Here is a 17,563-nt window from a genome sequence, read left to right as displayed (position 1 = left end):
AAATCCATCATGTGGTTTAGAGTAGTAATGCTTACAATATGTGGGTGGGTATGGAGGAACAAACTAATATGAAAACAGCGTGTTTCCTATACCCCTCCCAACTTCATGGGCATTGATAGAATGATGTGATCATATAGGATATCATGTGCATTGATTGAATGATGTGATCATATAGGATATAATGTGCATTGATTGAATGATGTGATCATATAGGATATCATGTGCTTTGATAGAATGATGAGATCATATAGGATATCATGGGCATCGATAGAATGATGTGATCATATAGGATATCATGTGCATTGATCGAATGATGTGATCATATAGGATATCATGGGCATTGATTGAATGATGTGATCATATAGGATATCATGTGCATTGATCGAATGATGTGATCATATAGGATATCATGTGCATTGTTTATGTTTTCATTTAATTTATAAGATAACTTTAGTTAAAACAAGACAATTCTTGACATATATGATCTTTGTTATTACGAAAGTCAGGAATTAATTTTTTATGCCCAAAATTCTATCTGATAAGTGATCACCAACAACAAAAATGATTAAAAACACTAACACTGCTTTAGGATTAGTTAAATGTCCCTAAATTACATGACATAAAATGCTATAACTACTTCACTTGCTTATAGGCCTTTCCACTAGAGCTTAAATTTCACCTCCAATGAACTATTGAAAATGAGATAAAGAAAACATTTAAAACAATGACAGAGTAAAAGTAAACAATGTCTTTATTATGGAATATTAAAATATACATGTGTGTTTCCTCATAAGATCTTTAGTATCTCCTGTAAGGACGTTGTTGTTGCTGCCATGGGGCAGTGTTACCATAGGGATTAGGTGGTTGAAAGTTTCTTTGTCGATGAGCATCTAATGATGCCTTCTGCTGCTGTAAAATTCTTTCCCTGCGTATTTGCAATGATAAAGGGTCCATATTTTGCATGTTTCCATCTTGATATTGTCCTTGTGGTAAAGGCATCATATCAGAATTTCTAGGAGACATACTTGGTCCATATTGGTTACCATAACGATCATTTTCTCTTGGACTTTGTCTTGGGTTATATGGGTCACTGTTCTGACGTCCATACCTTCCATCTTTACCATGCCAAGTGCTGGATCTTGCCATTGGACTGACATTACCCTGATACTGTGGACTACTTTGGGCTGGTGACTGTTGATTCATTGGGTTAGGAGAATGTGATGATCCTAGATGTGAAGAAAATGCAAAGAATGGATTAAATGTATAAGCAATAGTCAGTAAAATTTAATAAATAAAATATCTACTAATCCTGGTGACTTTCAATTTCTTTGGTTATTCATAGTAAACCAATTTTCTTTTTTGTGTATTATATTAGTGATTGCGTGTATAAAGTTAAACAAAAAAATTTCAAACCTCACTTAACATTCAATGTATTTCATAGCTTCTTATGTATTTTATATTAGACTTTAAACATGTAAGCCAATATTACATCATCGCATGAAAAATTTTATGATTTAATTAAAAAAAAAATTAATCAAAATCCTAGGTATAGAATGAACCAAACAGAAATACATACAGTAGTCAAACAATATGTTAAAACAGAAATACATACAGTAGTCAAACTCTATGGTAAAACAGAAGTACATACAGTAGTCAAACTCTATGGTAAAACAGAAATACATACAGTAGTCAAACTCTATGGTAAAACAGAAATACATACAGTAGTCAAACTCTATGGTAAAACAGAAATACATACAGTAGTCAAACTGTATGTTAAAACAGAAATACATACAGTAGTCAAACAGTAGTCAAACTGTATGTTAAAACAGAAATACATACAGTAGTCAAACAGTAGTCAAACTGTATGTTATAACTAGTTATTTGGCTTCCTCACCTGTCCTTGTCTGTATTTTAAGGTTATAGCCATATAACGATATCCCAGTCATCAGATCTATGACATATGGAACAGAGCAAGCATGCTTAAAAGTGACAAAAGCAAATCTTTTGGATCTTCCATCTTTGTCTGTGGCTAATTTTACTTTAGATAGAGGTCCTGCCTAAAATTAAATTGATAACAATTAGTATTCCTGCACATTGCAAGTGCAGTTTTAAAATGGTATTATCTATATATAAGACAGACAAGTCAGACAAATTATGTTCCCTTTGTCACACAAAACAAAGATATTTCGAGGCAAGAAGGTCACTATATAATTTAGTTTGAAGAAACTGCTCAGTCAGATTCTTTGCAGCAACATTTTTTGTTGATTCTCTGTCAAAACAGGTCATAATTAATTAACAAAATTCAGTTTTCTTAACAAGAAATACATGTACAATGTAGAAACACTATTATTCTCTAATCTTTATAAATGCATACTACCTACAGCACACTCAGAGAGTATAGATTCTCAAACACCCATTTTGGTGACACTTTTCACAGTAACTCCAGGAAATTCCCCAAAATGCCATAAAAATCATGCAGTGATCATGGAATACTTTCTTCAGAAGGCAATAAAATACTATCAGCTGGGAGTTTTATATTGCCCTGATTATCCTTTGAAGTACCACCTACATCCTGTCTTACCTGTCAGGTGAACATGATTACAATACACAAGGTAAAAAAAAGTACTTGGAGTGACTCTGAAATATTCCCAGATGGGAGAAATCATTTTGAGGATTTTAGGAGTGGACTTCATCAAACTCTAGTGATCCACTGGACACCAAAATAAAAGTTTTAAAGAGAATCCTCCCTATCTGGGTGTATCTTTTATCTGTAACAAATCTTAATATTTAGTATGTTTATTAAATAGTTACTTTCATTAAACCAACAAGAAATGTATCTTTCCACGAAAGCTTATAACGTCAGCTGTTTCATAGGGAAGAAAACGGTCACTTGATTCTATGATAATCACAGAACAAAATGTGTAACCTGTGCCCATAGCCCAATACTAACTTTGCCAGTAGCCAAAGCACATTTTAGTTGCTTTTTTATATAGAAGTTGGAATTTTAAACTGAAACTTGGTGCATTCATGTATGTTTCAAGGTAAACGGACGGAAAGTCACAGGACAAAAAGTCACAATTTCGGTAGGACAAAAAGTCACAGGACAAAAAGTCATAATACTTTATATAGCACCATAGACATTTTATACAAAACAATAAACAAACAACAATATAAGCACAGAAAGTCAATTTTTATGCCAATTTTGCAAAAAGCCAGACATTTACTCATAAAAGCCCTACCATGGACAGATATATTTTTGGAAAAAATGAAAGTTAGCTGTCTCCTCTGGATTGTTTTCCTTTCTAGAGAAGCCCTAAATTATCCCACTGATTATAAATTGTTAAATGTTGTAATAACTAGTTACTAACTATCACCCCCAAATTGTTTATTTAGCAATTAGATTGTTGTTTTAATTAGTACATGCAGGTCTGAACAGATGTTCATGCATTTCCTTGGAAGCCATACATCTTTAAAATCACACATTAATTGGTCAAACAAAACTCACAACTTTCACTATGCACCTCCTATCAAGTCATACAGATTTTGTAGCACATTCATTGGTCATAAAAAAAACTACTGGAAATTTCACTTCTACAAATGTATATCCAACAAAAAAGAAAAAAAATAATACTTCAAAACAATCTTAATACCTTTTTCATAAAAATTAAATATTTGCCTGTAAACTTTAGCAAAACTCTTATTATTTTACCATAATTGAAAAAAAAAAACTACTTGAAAAAAAATACAAAACTAAAAATTAATCCCCCCAAAAATAAAAAAAAAAATATTTCTATTTCATATTTGCCTTAAAAATTATCAACATTTTATTATTTGTGACTTTTTGTCCTGTGAGTGTGACTTTTTGTCCTCAATTTCCACTGTGACTTTTTATCCTGTGACTTTCCATCCGTGACTTTTTGTCCATAACTTTTTGTCCTGTGACTTTCCGTCCAACATTCTGTTTCAATTGTTATATGTTGGTTTATCAAAATTGACTGGTATATAAAAAAAATTTATCCATCTTTAATCCATGTATCCGTGAATTGGTATGGGTACAGGTTAGTCCTATAACATGAGACTTTGTAGTTGCGTGATGTCTTTTTTTTAGGCAGACTTTGTGTTGCCCATGCAAACATCCACATAAAAAATGTCATGCAACTACAGGTCTTGCCCATATAAACATCCAAATAAAAAATGTCACGGAACTAAAAAATGTTTGGTCTAGGGTACATGTTTGACATGTTAAACTGTACCAATCCTTTGGGATTTGGTGATGGAGATATTGTTTTGACCACAAATAATATCTCCACTGCCAAATCCCAAAAGGGATGATTATTATTCCTGACATGATGTGCAGGACAGTTAGACATGGTTTTATATTGAGCATTGCATGTGAGCCCAATGATACACACATAATTTACGTCCAGCCAACCAAAATAGATATCAGATAGGTACGCAGAAATAGGTCAAGAAAGTTATATCAAAGTGAAAATAGCCTTTTAAATTGATTTAAAATAAAAACAATTTGTTCAGAAACAATGGAAAATTCATTAAATCATTTACAGTATCTTGATGATGATCTGGTACACTTAAATTTTTTTAATGAACTGTTTTACCTATCCTGTCTCATCCCTTTCAGATATTCCCTTTTATCAATGACTTACGATGTTCGGTTGTAAGCTGTGCCTAAATCATATTAGCCAAATGTATAAAGAACATATATTTGAAAATGTCAACAGAGTGGTATCAACTTTGAATAAGCAAAGATATGGGTAAGCCCTTATCATTGGATACATTCGCTTTCTTATTAATCATGAATCAAGCTGGTTATTCTTAATAATGCTGAGATTTCATGGTTATTCACAGTGATGTAATGCTACTTAACTACCATCGCAATGTATGTTCTAAATGGACTGAGACAAATACTGTACTGAATTATTAAAAAATTATACATTTTTTAATCAAGCTGTACATGCATGTTTTTCCTTAAGGTATGAATTTCAGATGGTTTCAATCCATAATCAGATTTCTTACTTGATTGATTTGCCGTTCTAGACATGCTATATTTTGCAGATTGTACAAACATCATCAGGGAACACCCAAGAGCAGAGACAAACATCATTAATATTTTACGAAGTTAATATTTTTTTTTTCAATGATCAATATACACATGAATATTCTCAAACTAATAATATTTATGTAATACTGTGGAATCTTGTAAATAATTGGACAAATTTCAATTTATAGAACTTGGGTGACATACTTTGTCCAAACAATTGTACATAAATAAGAGAAAAGAGCACACAGTAAGAATTCTATTAATAGATTTTGCTATAATTAGGTCATGAACGGTAAATGCATCTGAAGCGCAAAGTGCCTGTTAAGGGAGATCTATCTGACCCGAAATTTACTATTAAATGATTACTAACAGCAAGAATTTTTATAGTAGTCTAATGAAATCCTTGAAAACTAGCAACACTTATCAGTAATATATCAGGGGCTGCTCTGGCTTCCAAAATTCTGCCACCAGAAAAATCACCAGCTGCAATTTTTTTTTGCCAATTTTCAGAAATAAGAGCCAAAATGGGTGCCCAAAAAAAAAATTCTAATCTTTTTAAATTAAGTATTTAGTCCACTGATGAGTTATCTTTCATTCAGGACATACATGTACCAAAGATTCACTCTTGATGCATGTATTAAAAAGGCTTTTAGCTCCAGTCTTTGTCGGGATCTAAAACCATTTGTCACTTTTCATATGTAAAATGAAAGTACTACTCCAGAAACTGGTGTTTTATTTCTACCAAGGACTTTATATTACTGTGCTCATATATAAAATCCCTGATTTAAAAACATGCAAACCTTTGTCCTTTGTCTAATGAAATTTATCTCAAAATATAATTTTTTATAGATTTTTTATTTATAAATGTTCAAGAAACTTTATTTTATTTTCAAATTTTTTTCTAGCAAACTACCATTAATTGTTCTTTTTGAATATCATGACTTAATGCCTTCAGTATTTCCTTAATTAGATTTTAGGAATCCTAATTCTGTTTGTTTACCAATTTTCGCACCAAAAAAGCTACATGACAAAAGTGTAAACAAATGTCATCCATTTTCTTTAATCAATTCTTGCATTTCAAAGTGTTTTAGATACTTCCTGATGGGGTAATCATTGATAATTGGATTTAATTTATTCTATCATAAGCAGAGTTGTAGCTAGGATTTTGAAGGCTTTAGTCACTTTTGCGTAGGGCACGAACGGCATATTATGGGCAGAAGAATTTTGAAAATAGTCAGTAGTATCATAAACTAAACACATAAACACTCTTAATATATTCATTTTAAGTTTACAGATACAGGTATAACAATAAATACAATAAATGTTACAACAAAATAACTTATTTTCTATAAGAAAACATATGTGTTACTTGATAAAATAAAATTGTTAGAAAAATAGTAAAATAGAATTTTTTTTTACATCATGACAAAGCTTTGATGATTCAGTCTAAAAATAGCTACTATTTGACATAAGCTATATTACGGTATGACCTGACACTCAACTAATAAGAGAAAATCCTCCTGTCCTTTGCCAAACACCACACCTCAAAAGCCCTCTTCAACCAAAAACTACTCAAATCAGAACGATGGAGACAGATCTTTTGAAGAGAATTGATTGATGAAACCTTGAGCCTGTTCTTAAGATAGGTCTTGATCAGATAGTACCTACTAAATCCCCTCTCAGTCACCAGAAGATAATGCAGAAACTAGACAGATAGAAAGGAGGTTGACCACATTGGCATAGCCAACTGTAGAATGTTGCACTCTGTAAGCGGTTACTGCATGATATCTTACTGCTGGGTGGAACTTTTCTAGTGGATTTTGACCCCAGATCATGAGTAGAATTGAAGATGTTCGTAATCATTGTGATTTCGTTTAAAGAAGAAAAGAGAATCATAAAATAAATATTTATCGTTGATTAATATTTCCTAACTGTCCGCTATTGCGTTAAAATTAATTGAAATCCATGAGATGACCAGTCAAACATCGGAGACATTGTTTTTGTGTGCATTTAAATTTCTAAAAACAGATAGCTATCTATATATATATATATATGTTACGAGGTTCGTAAAGGGTTTGTTTTTATATGGGAGTATTATTGGTCGGTATCCATTGAAGATAGAAATCGTTTAACACGACTAATCCTTAAAATAAGGATATATATAAGTTACACTTTAAACATACTTAAAAGCAGAAATGTCTTGAGTCAACTCGAGACTTTTTTCGGCGGTCGAAAACGGCCTGCTTAAGTTGAGTGAGAACCCTGGGATTATCTTTTGTGGTCCTGATGATCAAACGATTAGTAAATTGTTATTTTAAAGGATTATTAACGATGCACTTATCATGGGTGCCAGGTTAACAACAATAGATTGTATTTCACACCTGGTTGACCAGGTAATTACCAAGCTTGGGGTCATAAACTTGTCAGAGTGTAAGGCCAGATGAAATTATGTAACTTTCGATTGACAGTTTTTAACAACATTTTTATTTAAGTTTATCTGAAATACTTCTTGAATGGAATTTTTTTATACACTTTTGGAATTTTAAGTGACGAAAACGATCTAAAACATTTTTGTCATTTATGAAATCCTTTCGTAAATGGCGAAAATGATGAGCGCTAGCTAAATCACTGTCATAAGGTATATCTGTTTCTGAATGTATATTGTTTAACAGGGCTGTGAAGCTTGCATGTAGCCATGTGCACATTGCCATGATTGTGTTTACCTTATCTAAAATCCATTAATAATAATAATAAAAAAAACGATTTTACAATTGTATATATATCTATGCGAAGATCGAATTTATAAGACAAATAAGTCAAATTTGAGGAATCAATATCGCCACCGGTGTCTAAAATAGATATCAAAGAAAAAAAAAACATAACAATGACCTGTAAAAATAACTCAAACAATATTTCCTCCGTTATTCTGTCTGAAAGATTTCCAACCCAAACTGTCCGATCAACTTCTTCTCCCATATTTCTTTGGGAAACATTTAAGAAGGGGGATGAAACGCCAATAAATTTAGATTCACTTTCGGAAAAGTCGTCACATTCCGATACCGTCACACACGTTCGACACTCGTCAAAAATATTTTATATGTAGTTCCTAATAACGTGACACGGAGTTACATTGACATATCTCTGATACACCAGGGAGTGTCTTTACAGTTAATTTTTTTTTATTATTATTTTAAACAGGGACTTAATATACATTCCCTGTTTTCAATTAAAGATCATATGACTGCTACCTTCCTTTTTTTCTGATATTCATTTGTAAATGCAAATCTTCGTAAAGAAGAAAATAAAGTAAATATAATACATAATCCTCGAAGAAGGGGAAGAAAAATACGTTTATTTCCAGTTAAGAGCCCATGGAAGCATATGAATTACAAACAATGGTTGCAGTTATTACTTAATATATAACATATATAAAAACAAAATACAAAATACAATTTTATATATTCCCAGGATAAAGGTTACAGACCACCAATTCAACCAATGAGCATTCGGAACGTACGCAAAAATAGTCCTACGCAAAAATTACCCCTGTTCCTCATAGTGCTGTGAAAAAAGTTCTCATCTTATTTACAAAAATTAAACAGTTTCTGAAAGGAAAAACATTTCTGTACATTTTATAGGTGCATTTTGCTTCTTGTGATGTGAAGCCTAATCTCCATAATGATTTTTAAATATACCCCTATCTTGTGAAAACACTGGGATTTCCCATGCTATTTATAGACCCTTCACTTCCGGTGACCAGTACTGCACTGCAAGTCTGCTAACCCCACATGCCATTCTGAGGATTGTGAGCTGACATATGTAGAATCATGCTGATATATAGTCCTCTGCAGGTTAAAGTTAAGGTAAAGTCCAGAGAAGCCATTGAATATTGTGAAATTAGCATAGAAGCCTATGGAAAGTGGAATTAGTGGTTTTTAGCCTAAAAGGATGTGATTAAACAGGCAGGAATTGATAAACTAATTGTGTCATAAGCTAAAAAAATGAAATATTATTCAGATTAACAAAGTTTTTTCTTTTTTATAATATTAACATTCTTGGTTGTTGACAATAACTTTGTTTTTGCTTAAATTAACGTTAAGACAGCAAGTATGTCTGCGATATTCCTAATTGGAATTAGGCTGCTAGATTCGGCAAAATTTTTATTTTCATTTGTAAGAATCCATATAATTAACTTATTGTTTTTTGTACAGGTTTAGTTGACATGTATCAGACAATTTTCTCTCTATAGCTTCACGAATAGTTAGTGATGTTGTACAGAAGAGCAAATAATGGGTCTCGTCTACTTCACCCGAAGAGCGTCTTTGACTACGAACCAAATTGGACACTTTCTGTTCGGCGGGATATGGGCATACCTTTTTGTGCTAAGATGTGCAAACCAGTGATTTTTCTTAAACGTTCAAATGACTCTATAAATGACACATATTCAAAACCGAAGTTCGTTTTCTTTTATATGTGTCTACCACATAACAATGTATTTTTTGGTTGACATATTCCTGAGCATAGTTATAATTGGCCAAATGTGCTTCATCATATAATCAAAGTACTCATGTACTGAATCAATTGATATCGATTGTTTGAATTTTTACTTGTAAAATAATCGTTAAATTTAAACAAAAATGGATAAGATAAAAAGAGGAAACTAGGTCACTTCAAACGTATCTAAATACAAGCTTGTTGTTGTTAATTATTAACAATAAACTCTTAATTATCTTAATTATCATAATTCTGAATACGAATGACATTAACTTATCTCTAAAAGATATTACACAAAAAGGTCACTTTTATTTTTTTTAAGTCGAAATTCAGTTTAGCGAACTGCAGGTCGAAACTGTCCATCAAATCATTCAAACTTGAGCTGCGATCGTTGAAATCAATCCTACCCTTAGATGCATTTACCTCTCATCTACCTACAATAATTTCTTAGTTGATAAGCTATAGAGCAAGTGCTCAAATTGTCACATTTATAAACACTGAAGTCTTAGAACATGATTTCAACATTGAGGTTAGACGAAGGAAAAACTAGACATACACTTTTATGTCCCTTGAACACATACAGCTTTATTATCATATATAATAAAACCGCAAACTTACAAATTTCCTAGGAAAATTACTTTATCAAAGTTACTATGTCATCGTCTAGGCAAAGTTCGATTATTATTTGTCATCTTCTGATGTCATGAGTCGACAACCGTATACTAGAAGTGTATTCAGATTAAGATCAGAACACACACTTTGTTTTCAACCTAGCTGTTAGATTTTTATTAGTTCGTTGAATTAACTTTTATTTTTTCTTTCGTTCAGAGGGATATGGAATAAGAATGTCTTACCATGCTAAATAGCAGGGAGCGAGTCCTAGCTTTTTGCATAACGGTTAAATGCAAAGAAATGCTCCCCCATTTTAATAAATGCCACTGTTCTAAAATGTACGAAATCAGAAATGCTCTTCCTCTCCATACTGTTGAAATTGTATAATCTCATAGGGTTTTCTGTCTTAGGCTTGTTATGCCTCTCAAATTTTTAGACAACTTGAATATCGAAGGTAAACGACTGGTTTAAGCATTAAAATAGAAAGAAACGAACAACTGGTACTGATAAGAGGTTAGAGGTCAACTGACTTTAATTGAATTCTTATTGATCCAGCATATCAGAAAGGCAGTCTGATATCTTTCCTTGTCTTTCTGGTGTACGGCAGGGAGAGAACTTGTCTCCCTTCTAGTTCTCTATTTTCCTGAATGATCTAGAAAGTGTTTTTGCCAAGCTCGGCGGAGTATCACCTGAAGCTATTGACAAAAAGATGATAGATGAAATTCATGTTTATTTTAATTTTTTTGTAATCTTGTATGCGGATGATACTATAATTCTAGCGGAAAGTAAAGATGTATTGTAAAACTCTCTAGACATCTCTACTCGTAAGACACGTGTAGAACAGGCTCAGAAAGCCTTATTTAGTATTTGCAAACTCATAAATAATGAGAACATACCTATAGATTTGCAAATTAAAATGTTTGATTGTATTATCGAACCTATATTCTTATACGGCTCTGAAATCTGAGACTGTGAAAGTATTGATGTAATTAAACAAATCCATTTGAAATTTTGTAAGAGAATACTTGGTGTTAGAAACACTACCCCAAACTATATGGTATTCGGAGAGCTTGGAGGATTTCCTCTGCATATTCGTGTTAAAGTACGCATGATGTTGTTTTGGTCAAGGGTGGTTCAAAATGAGAGCAAATTATCTAATTCTCTTGCCCCGTGCAGGTCCGGGTGTTAAAAGAATAGGCCTGCAGCAGCGCTAAGCTTGTCGTATAAGGCGACTAAATAGTGCTCAGAAACCTAGCCGGGGCTAGGCGCTCTGCCCACAGAGCAACTGGGATGTGTGCCCCACGTGGTGGAATGGGGTACCCCTGGCGTGTTACATGCTGGGGTTGTCAGGCTATAATACAGAAAACCTGACCGCAAACCATAGTGGTGCACCGTGTTGGGAAAGATGCCACGTTCCTCGCACGTTAAAGAACCCTGCTGTGGTATTCGATAGGAGTAGGAACCTTTGCACTCCGCCACAGGAGGCTAAATTGCCCGACCTTACACATCCCCTCTTTTTCCAGTGGCAATCAAAATTTGTCGACCCTATTATCCTTGTGACCCATCCTTTTTTTTCATTTCATGTTCATTTTATCATCCATTTCATGTTCATTGTCTGAATATAGCTGAAATATTGCTGCTCGGACGTTAAACCCCAACAAACAAACAATCTAATTCTCTTTATCGAATGATGCTTAAGCCGCATGGCACTAAACATTCATATTCAATTGGATTGAATACTTAAGAAATACTTGCAATGATTTAGGTATGAGTGAAATTTTTGCGAATCAATTTCCAATTATTTATGTTAACTTAATTAGGAAAGTTTTTGCAAGATCAGTTTATTCAATCTTTGTATAGCCTTATTTCTGGTTCATCCAGAGGTGAATTCTACTAGCTTTTCAAGACATCCTTCGGTATTGAAAACTATATAGTCAAATTACTGAAGTATTCAGGGTTTGGATCACGAAATTACGCCCTTCTAATCTCCACTTACCAATTGAAGAAGGAAGGTGGTATGACATTCCAAAACCTGAGAGATTATGCTCTTTTTGCAAAGAGAATGTTGGTGACGAATTCCACGTATTTTTTGCTTGTGAAAATGTCGCCTTTAAAATTTAAGACTAAAGTATTTGGCAAGGTATTATTATGAGTATCCAAATCGTAACAAAATGGGTGGTTTACTCTCTTTTTGCAATTTGAATGTGTTAAAAAAACTTTCTGTGCTTATTAAAGAATATCTGCTATTCTATGATAAATTTATCACATTTCGCTCTCTATAATTATTTGTATTTATCTCTGTATTTATTATTGCTCATCTCTGTGTCGTTTCTTTTATGTATTACTGTTTGACCTCATGTAACACATTTATGTATGTGTCTGAGCGTATATAATAAAATCTGAATCTGAAGTTCGGAGTAAAAGTTGTTAATTGGTTTATTTATCGGCATAAATAACATGGAATTAAACTTGATATCTTTTAAATAATTGTAAAGGGGACCTAAGTGTTAGCACTTGAATTTAAACGGTCTATTGAAATGGAACAATTTTCCTACTGCGGTGTAAGAGATCGTTTCAGATGCTAACATGCTTTACAGATCTATAGGCTCTGGCGACTACTGTATCAATTCTAATCTTCGATCTAAATTGATAAAAATTAACTAATCCAAAAATTGAAGGATGCTTGGAGTCCTTTAATTTTTTAAGATTATTTTCGAAGATTTAATTTAAGGCAGTGAGAAGTGGGACAGAGTATCGAGGTTTTCAAGTCCGTGCCAAGAATTGGGACAGGGTACCAAGGTTTTCAAATCAATTTTCAATTCAAATCATTCGAGAACAGCCAATTTGAATGTCTAAATTCTTGACATTTTCATCCATGTGTATGTGTATTATATGTAAAACCGGTATCTTCCCTGTATCAATTTGGTCCGATGAATACGGAAGCGTATAGGGGACATGCTATTTCTTTTTTTTAATTTGTTATATCAAATTACTTATTTGTTATATCAAATTATAAATTTGTTATATCAAATTATGAATTTGTTATATCAAATTATGAATTTGTTATATCAAATTATTAACTATAAATTAAAAACTGGTTGTTATTCAACTCCATTTTCTGGAAGTTAACAGCCATGGGTAGACGCTATTGAATTGATTACTATTTTATAATACATCTCACATTTACTCAAATAGAAGATACTTTTGAAAAAGCATGATAAGAAAGTGTCAAAAATACATATTAAACGAACAACTGAATCATTAAGGCTAAAAACCACTAATTCCACTTCCCATAGGCTTCTATGCTAATTTCACAATATTCAATGGCTTCTCTGGACTTTACCTTAACTTTAACCTGCAGAGGACTATATATCAGCATGATTCTACATATGTCAGCTCACAATCCTCAGAATGGCATGTGGGGTTAGCAGACTTGCAGTGCAGTACTGGTCACCGGAAGTGAAGTGTCTATAAATAGCATGGGAAATCCCAGTGTTTTCACAAGATAGGGGTATATTTAGAAATCATTATGGAGATTAACAGGAATGAGGAATTATGAGGAACAGGGGTAATTTCTGCGTAGGACTATTTTTGCGTACGTTCCAAATGCTCATTGGTGGAATTGGTGGTCTGTAACCTTAAGTTGTATAGAAGAAAATACAAGTCAAATTTCCTTGATGTGGCAGACTTCATTTCTAAAGAATGATCCGGATAATATCATGGGTACAGATGGATACATACTAAATGTGTGGGCAGTGGGTTATTTGTAGACTAAGAGACAGTGCGTTTGATAATAAAATGTTTAGACCCCGAAGGCGTAGAATGTAGAAGTCGTCGAAAATTGAAACGTAGAAATTATTTTGATTAAGATCCAAACTACCTATGGCACATGGATGGTTATGATAAACTCAAACCATACGGAATTTGTATTCATGGTTGCAATGGCGGCTTTTCAAGAACTTTACTTTGGCTAGAAGCTTATTCAACAAATAACAACCCCTTTGTAATTGCTCGATATTTAGTTGATGCAGTTTACGAACTAGGTGGTTGTCCTCTGAAAATTAGAGCTGATTTTGGAACAAACCGGAATCGTTCAACAAATGCAAATATTTATCACAGTCTCTTGGGACCACGATTTTAAAATTGTTTTTTTTATTCAATAAATATCATAAAATCATTTTGTTTCTAGATTTGAGTTATTATGTGTGTTCTCTGACATGCCCGCTTGCTATTTAATGCAGTTTATAGTATGTCCAGTTTTCATCTACATATCTTTCTAACACCGTTGGAAATTTTTCAGACCCTTCTACGCTTACGTTATTTTCCCTGTATCAATTTGATCCGATAGAGTATTGTAGCGAATAGAGTCGTCACATTCTGAGACGTTTGTATAATATTGATTTGTTGTGATATGTATCGTTAATTTGGCGATGGTGCCATGTCACAGCGGTATGAGTTCGAGTCCCGACGAGAGAACGACTAAAAAAGTTCGAATTATTCGGAAAATAGAACATGCACATTTAAAAAGTTACGTACATAAATAAAACAGAAAGGTTAATTTAGCATGACGACATCAGCTTTGTGCAAGTATAGATACAATCCACAAAACAAAACAGACGGAAACGGTCGAGCGGACAAAACACCTGCGATGTATATATAATACTTGTCAATATATATATATATATATACGTGTGTGGTGGGGAATAAAATCAAAGTACTTATGTACTGAATTAATTTATATCGATCGTTTGAATTTTTACGCCTCAAATAATCGTCAAATTGCAAAATATGGGATAACTGGAAAGTACGGGGATCGCATTCAAACGTATCTTAACACAAGCTTATTTTTATAAAAGGTTAATATTGAACTCTTTGCTTTTATTTTTAATTTCAACATTCTTTACAAATGACATTTAAAAACCACACACACACACCAAAATTCATGATGCATCGTAGCAGTGCGCCAGTTTGCGTAACATTTAAGTTCTAAATCGGTTTCCATGGAGCACCTAGATGAATGAACTCAAAACTCTCCGACATAGTACATTTTTGAACTACAAACTACTAGTTGGCCATTCCCAGTTTTTAAATTTTCAGGTCGAAATATATTCAATTCATTGACCTCCTGGTCAAAACTGTCTGTTAAGTCATTCAAAATTAAGCCACAAACATTGAAATAAATCATATCCTTAGATACATGTTCCTCTAAACTAGCTACATTTCTCAGTTGATAAGCTTTATACACAAGTTCTAAAAGTTAGTACATGAACGCTTATGTGTAAATGCATTTAGTTTCAGAGACTCATACATTAACATTAACGATAAAGTCTTTGAATATATTTAACCAATCATGGCTGGTGCAGGAAACATTTGCCATGCACTTTTAGGGTCATGGAGTACCTACATCTCTATTATAACAACATACACATTGCCAAAATAGCCAGATAGAATGATTATAAATTTGCAAAAACAATAACACAAGAAAAAAAATGACACAATTCAAGAGAAATGCACAATCAAAATTATTATGGCATCGTCTATGCAAAGTTTCATTTTTATTTGTCAGATCGGGGCTTCTGATGTCACGAGGAGGTAATCGTAATAAAAATACGTCAGGATGGTTTTTGGGGTCATGCTACCTTTTGTAAAAAATTGACAAAAGGCAAGTGGCAAAATAATAGTCTGAAACCCCGTTCTTTATACAAATTTCTTGATCGTAACCACTGCCCCCTTTATCCGCCAGGGCCTGCATGAAATATCTGAAGACAGCTCCTCCAATTGGTACTCAGCTCAGCATTCCTCTTTGTACTTCAATTATATGTTTGATGACTATTAATCTCGCAGGATTTTCATTTCTAGCTAAGCATCAGATGTTTTTTAAGCTTCTAAAAATGAATAGGCAACCTGAATATATCGACATTGAACGACTGGTTTATTCGAGTAAATGCATAGAAATAAACAGGTACCGATAAGAGTATAGGAGTGAACTATTTTTCAATTGGATCGTGGTTAATACAAACCTAATTAATCAGCATATTTAGTTCGCAGTTACAGTTGTTTATTTGGTTTGTTTATTGGCGTAAAATATATAATCAAATTTTATATATTAGAAATACCTATAAAGTGGACCTCACTATTTGCATTTGAACATTAGTGGGGTATGCCAATGGGACTATTTTCCAGCGGTAGTGTACGATAATTGCGGATGCTATCAGGTTTTACAAAAATAAAGGCTCTGGCGACTGCTTCGATCTAAATAGATAAAGATCGCACAAAATCGCAACTTACTCCTTAAACCAAGTATACTGTGTTCTGAGACCAAAAAGGCAAAATAAGGCAGACAAGAGGAGAAGTACAGATGGATAGTGAATAAATATTTGATAATGATGCTATTAATTCAAAAGAATACAAATAGAAAGGTGGACAGGGAGTACCTTTCTTCTTTCATTCGTCCCATCACTCATTTCTCTCACCTCTCACTCCATTTTCTACCTGCCCCACTTAACCCTGTCCGTTTTCCCATACTTGAGATAAAGGATACTACATACACTGTCAAGTCAGTCTCATATCTTGATCTACACTCAGAGATCGATGGTAAAGGAAAACTATTGACCAAACTACACCAAATGTGATGACTTTTCATTCAGAATTGTCAACTTTCCTTTCATCTAGATCTGTGGCGACATCCCTTCAGCACCTGCGCATGGAGATTTCGTATCACAACTCATACGTTATGCCCGAGCTTGCCGTAACTACGCAGACTTTCTGTATTGCTAGACTTCTTACAATCTGGCTTCTGGAGCAGGATTATGTTGCTACAAGATTGAAGTCATCACTTCAGAAGTTTATGAACCCGTGGATGGTTACGGTGTATCCTTCTGTACCATGAAAACTGATTTGTTCAACGTGTCAAAGTTTTCCTTTCCTCCTTCGTTTACCCAGGACTTGACTGTTGATAAGCAACTCGGCGGGTGTTTCTAGAAAAACAGAGGACGCTTACTCTACCGGTACACCTGGTCCATGTTCCCAGTTTTTAGTGGAGTCCGAGTTGCTCATTTATTTTTGTTACTTTGTATGTATTATTTAAGTTGTTTTATATTCTATGTCGTGTTTGTCTGTTTTCCATGTCTGGTCTTTGTCCCTAAATTACATTTTTTTGATTTCCGCTAGAATCTTGGTTCCCTTGATTACTCCTACAAGACTATAGTACATGTATCAAGTCTAGATAAACGAATCGACCAGGTTACTACATCACAGTCAGTGGCGGATCCAGAGGTGGAGTGCGGGGATTGGCAACCCCCTTTTTATTGGATAATTTTTCATTTTTCACGTGTAAAGTAAATAATGCACTAGCAACACTTTTATTTCTGAGGAACCCCGACTTTCCTTTTTCAAAGC

At 33.5% G+C, this 17,563-nt stretch overlaps 1 protein-coding gene across 1 annotated transcript; it reads right to left on the bottom strand.

Annotated features, from left to right (window-relative positions):
* Window positions 1-733: 733 nt before the first annotated feature.
* LOC148615669 (uncharacterized) lies at window positions 734-8,105 on the bottom strand. The gene is made up of 3 exons (XM_088582145.1): window positions 7,949-8,105; window positions 1,895-2,057; window positions 734-1,226 (listed from the first exon to the last, which is right to left on the bottom strand). The coding sequence occupies exons 1-3, from the start codon at window positions 8,033-8,035 to the stop codon at window positions 799-801; spliced, it is 678 nt and encodes a 225-aa protein (XP_088438271.1). The 5' UTR covers window positions 8,036-8,105; the 3' UTR covers window positions 734-798.
* Between the last annotated feature and the right edge of the window lie 9,458 nt (window positions 8,106-17,563).

The sequence above is a fragment of the Perna viridis genome, chromosome 5 (genome assembly GCF_037379345.1).
Source record: "Perna viridis isolate PV_CMFRI_1.1 ecotype Kerala chromosome 5, ASM3737934v1, whole genome shotgun sequence".
Classification (NCBI taxonomy): domain Eukaryota; kingdom Metazoa; phylum Mollusca; class Bivalvia; order Mytilida; family Mytilidae; genus Perna; species Perna viridis.
This window is presented reverse-complemented; position numbering and strand designations above follow the sequence as displayed.

What these genes read in the sequence shown, in the direction of transcription:
- LOC148615669 (XM_088582145.1), bottom strand. Translation starts at nt 8,035, where the DNA reads ATGGGAGAAGAAGTTGATCGGACAGTTTGGGTTGGAAATCTTTCAGAC. An exon ending in TGTTTGAGTTATTTTTACAG is followed by an intron (nt 2,058 to 7,948) that starts GTCATTGTTATG and finishes ATTTAATTTTAG; the next exon opens with GCAGGACCTCTATCTAAAGT. An exon ending in TAAAATACAGACAAGGACAG is followed by an intron (nt 1,227 to 1,894) that starts GTGAGGAAGCCA and finishes CTTCACATCTAG; the next exon opens with GATCATCACATTCTCCTAAC.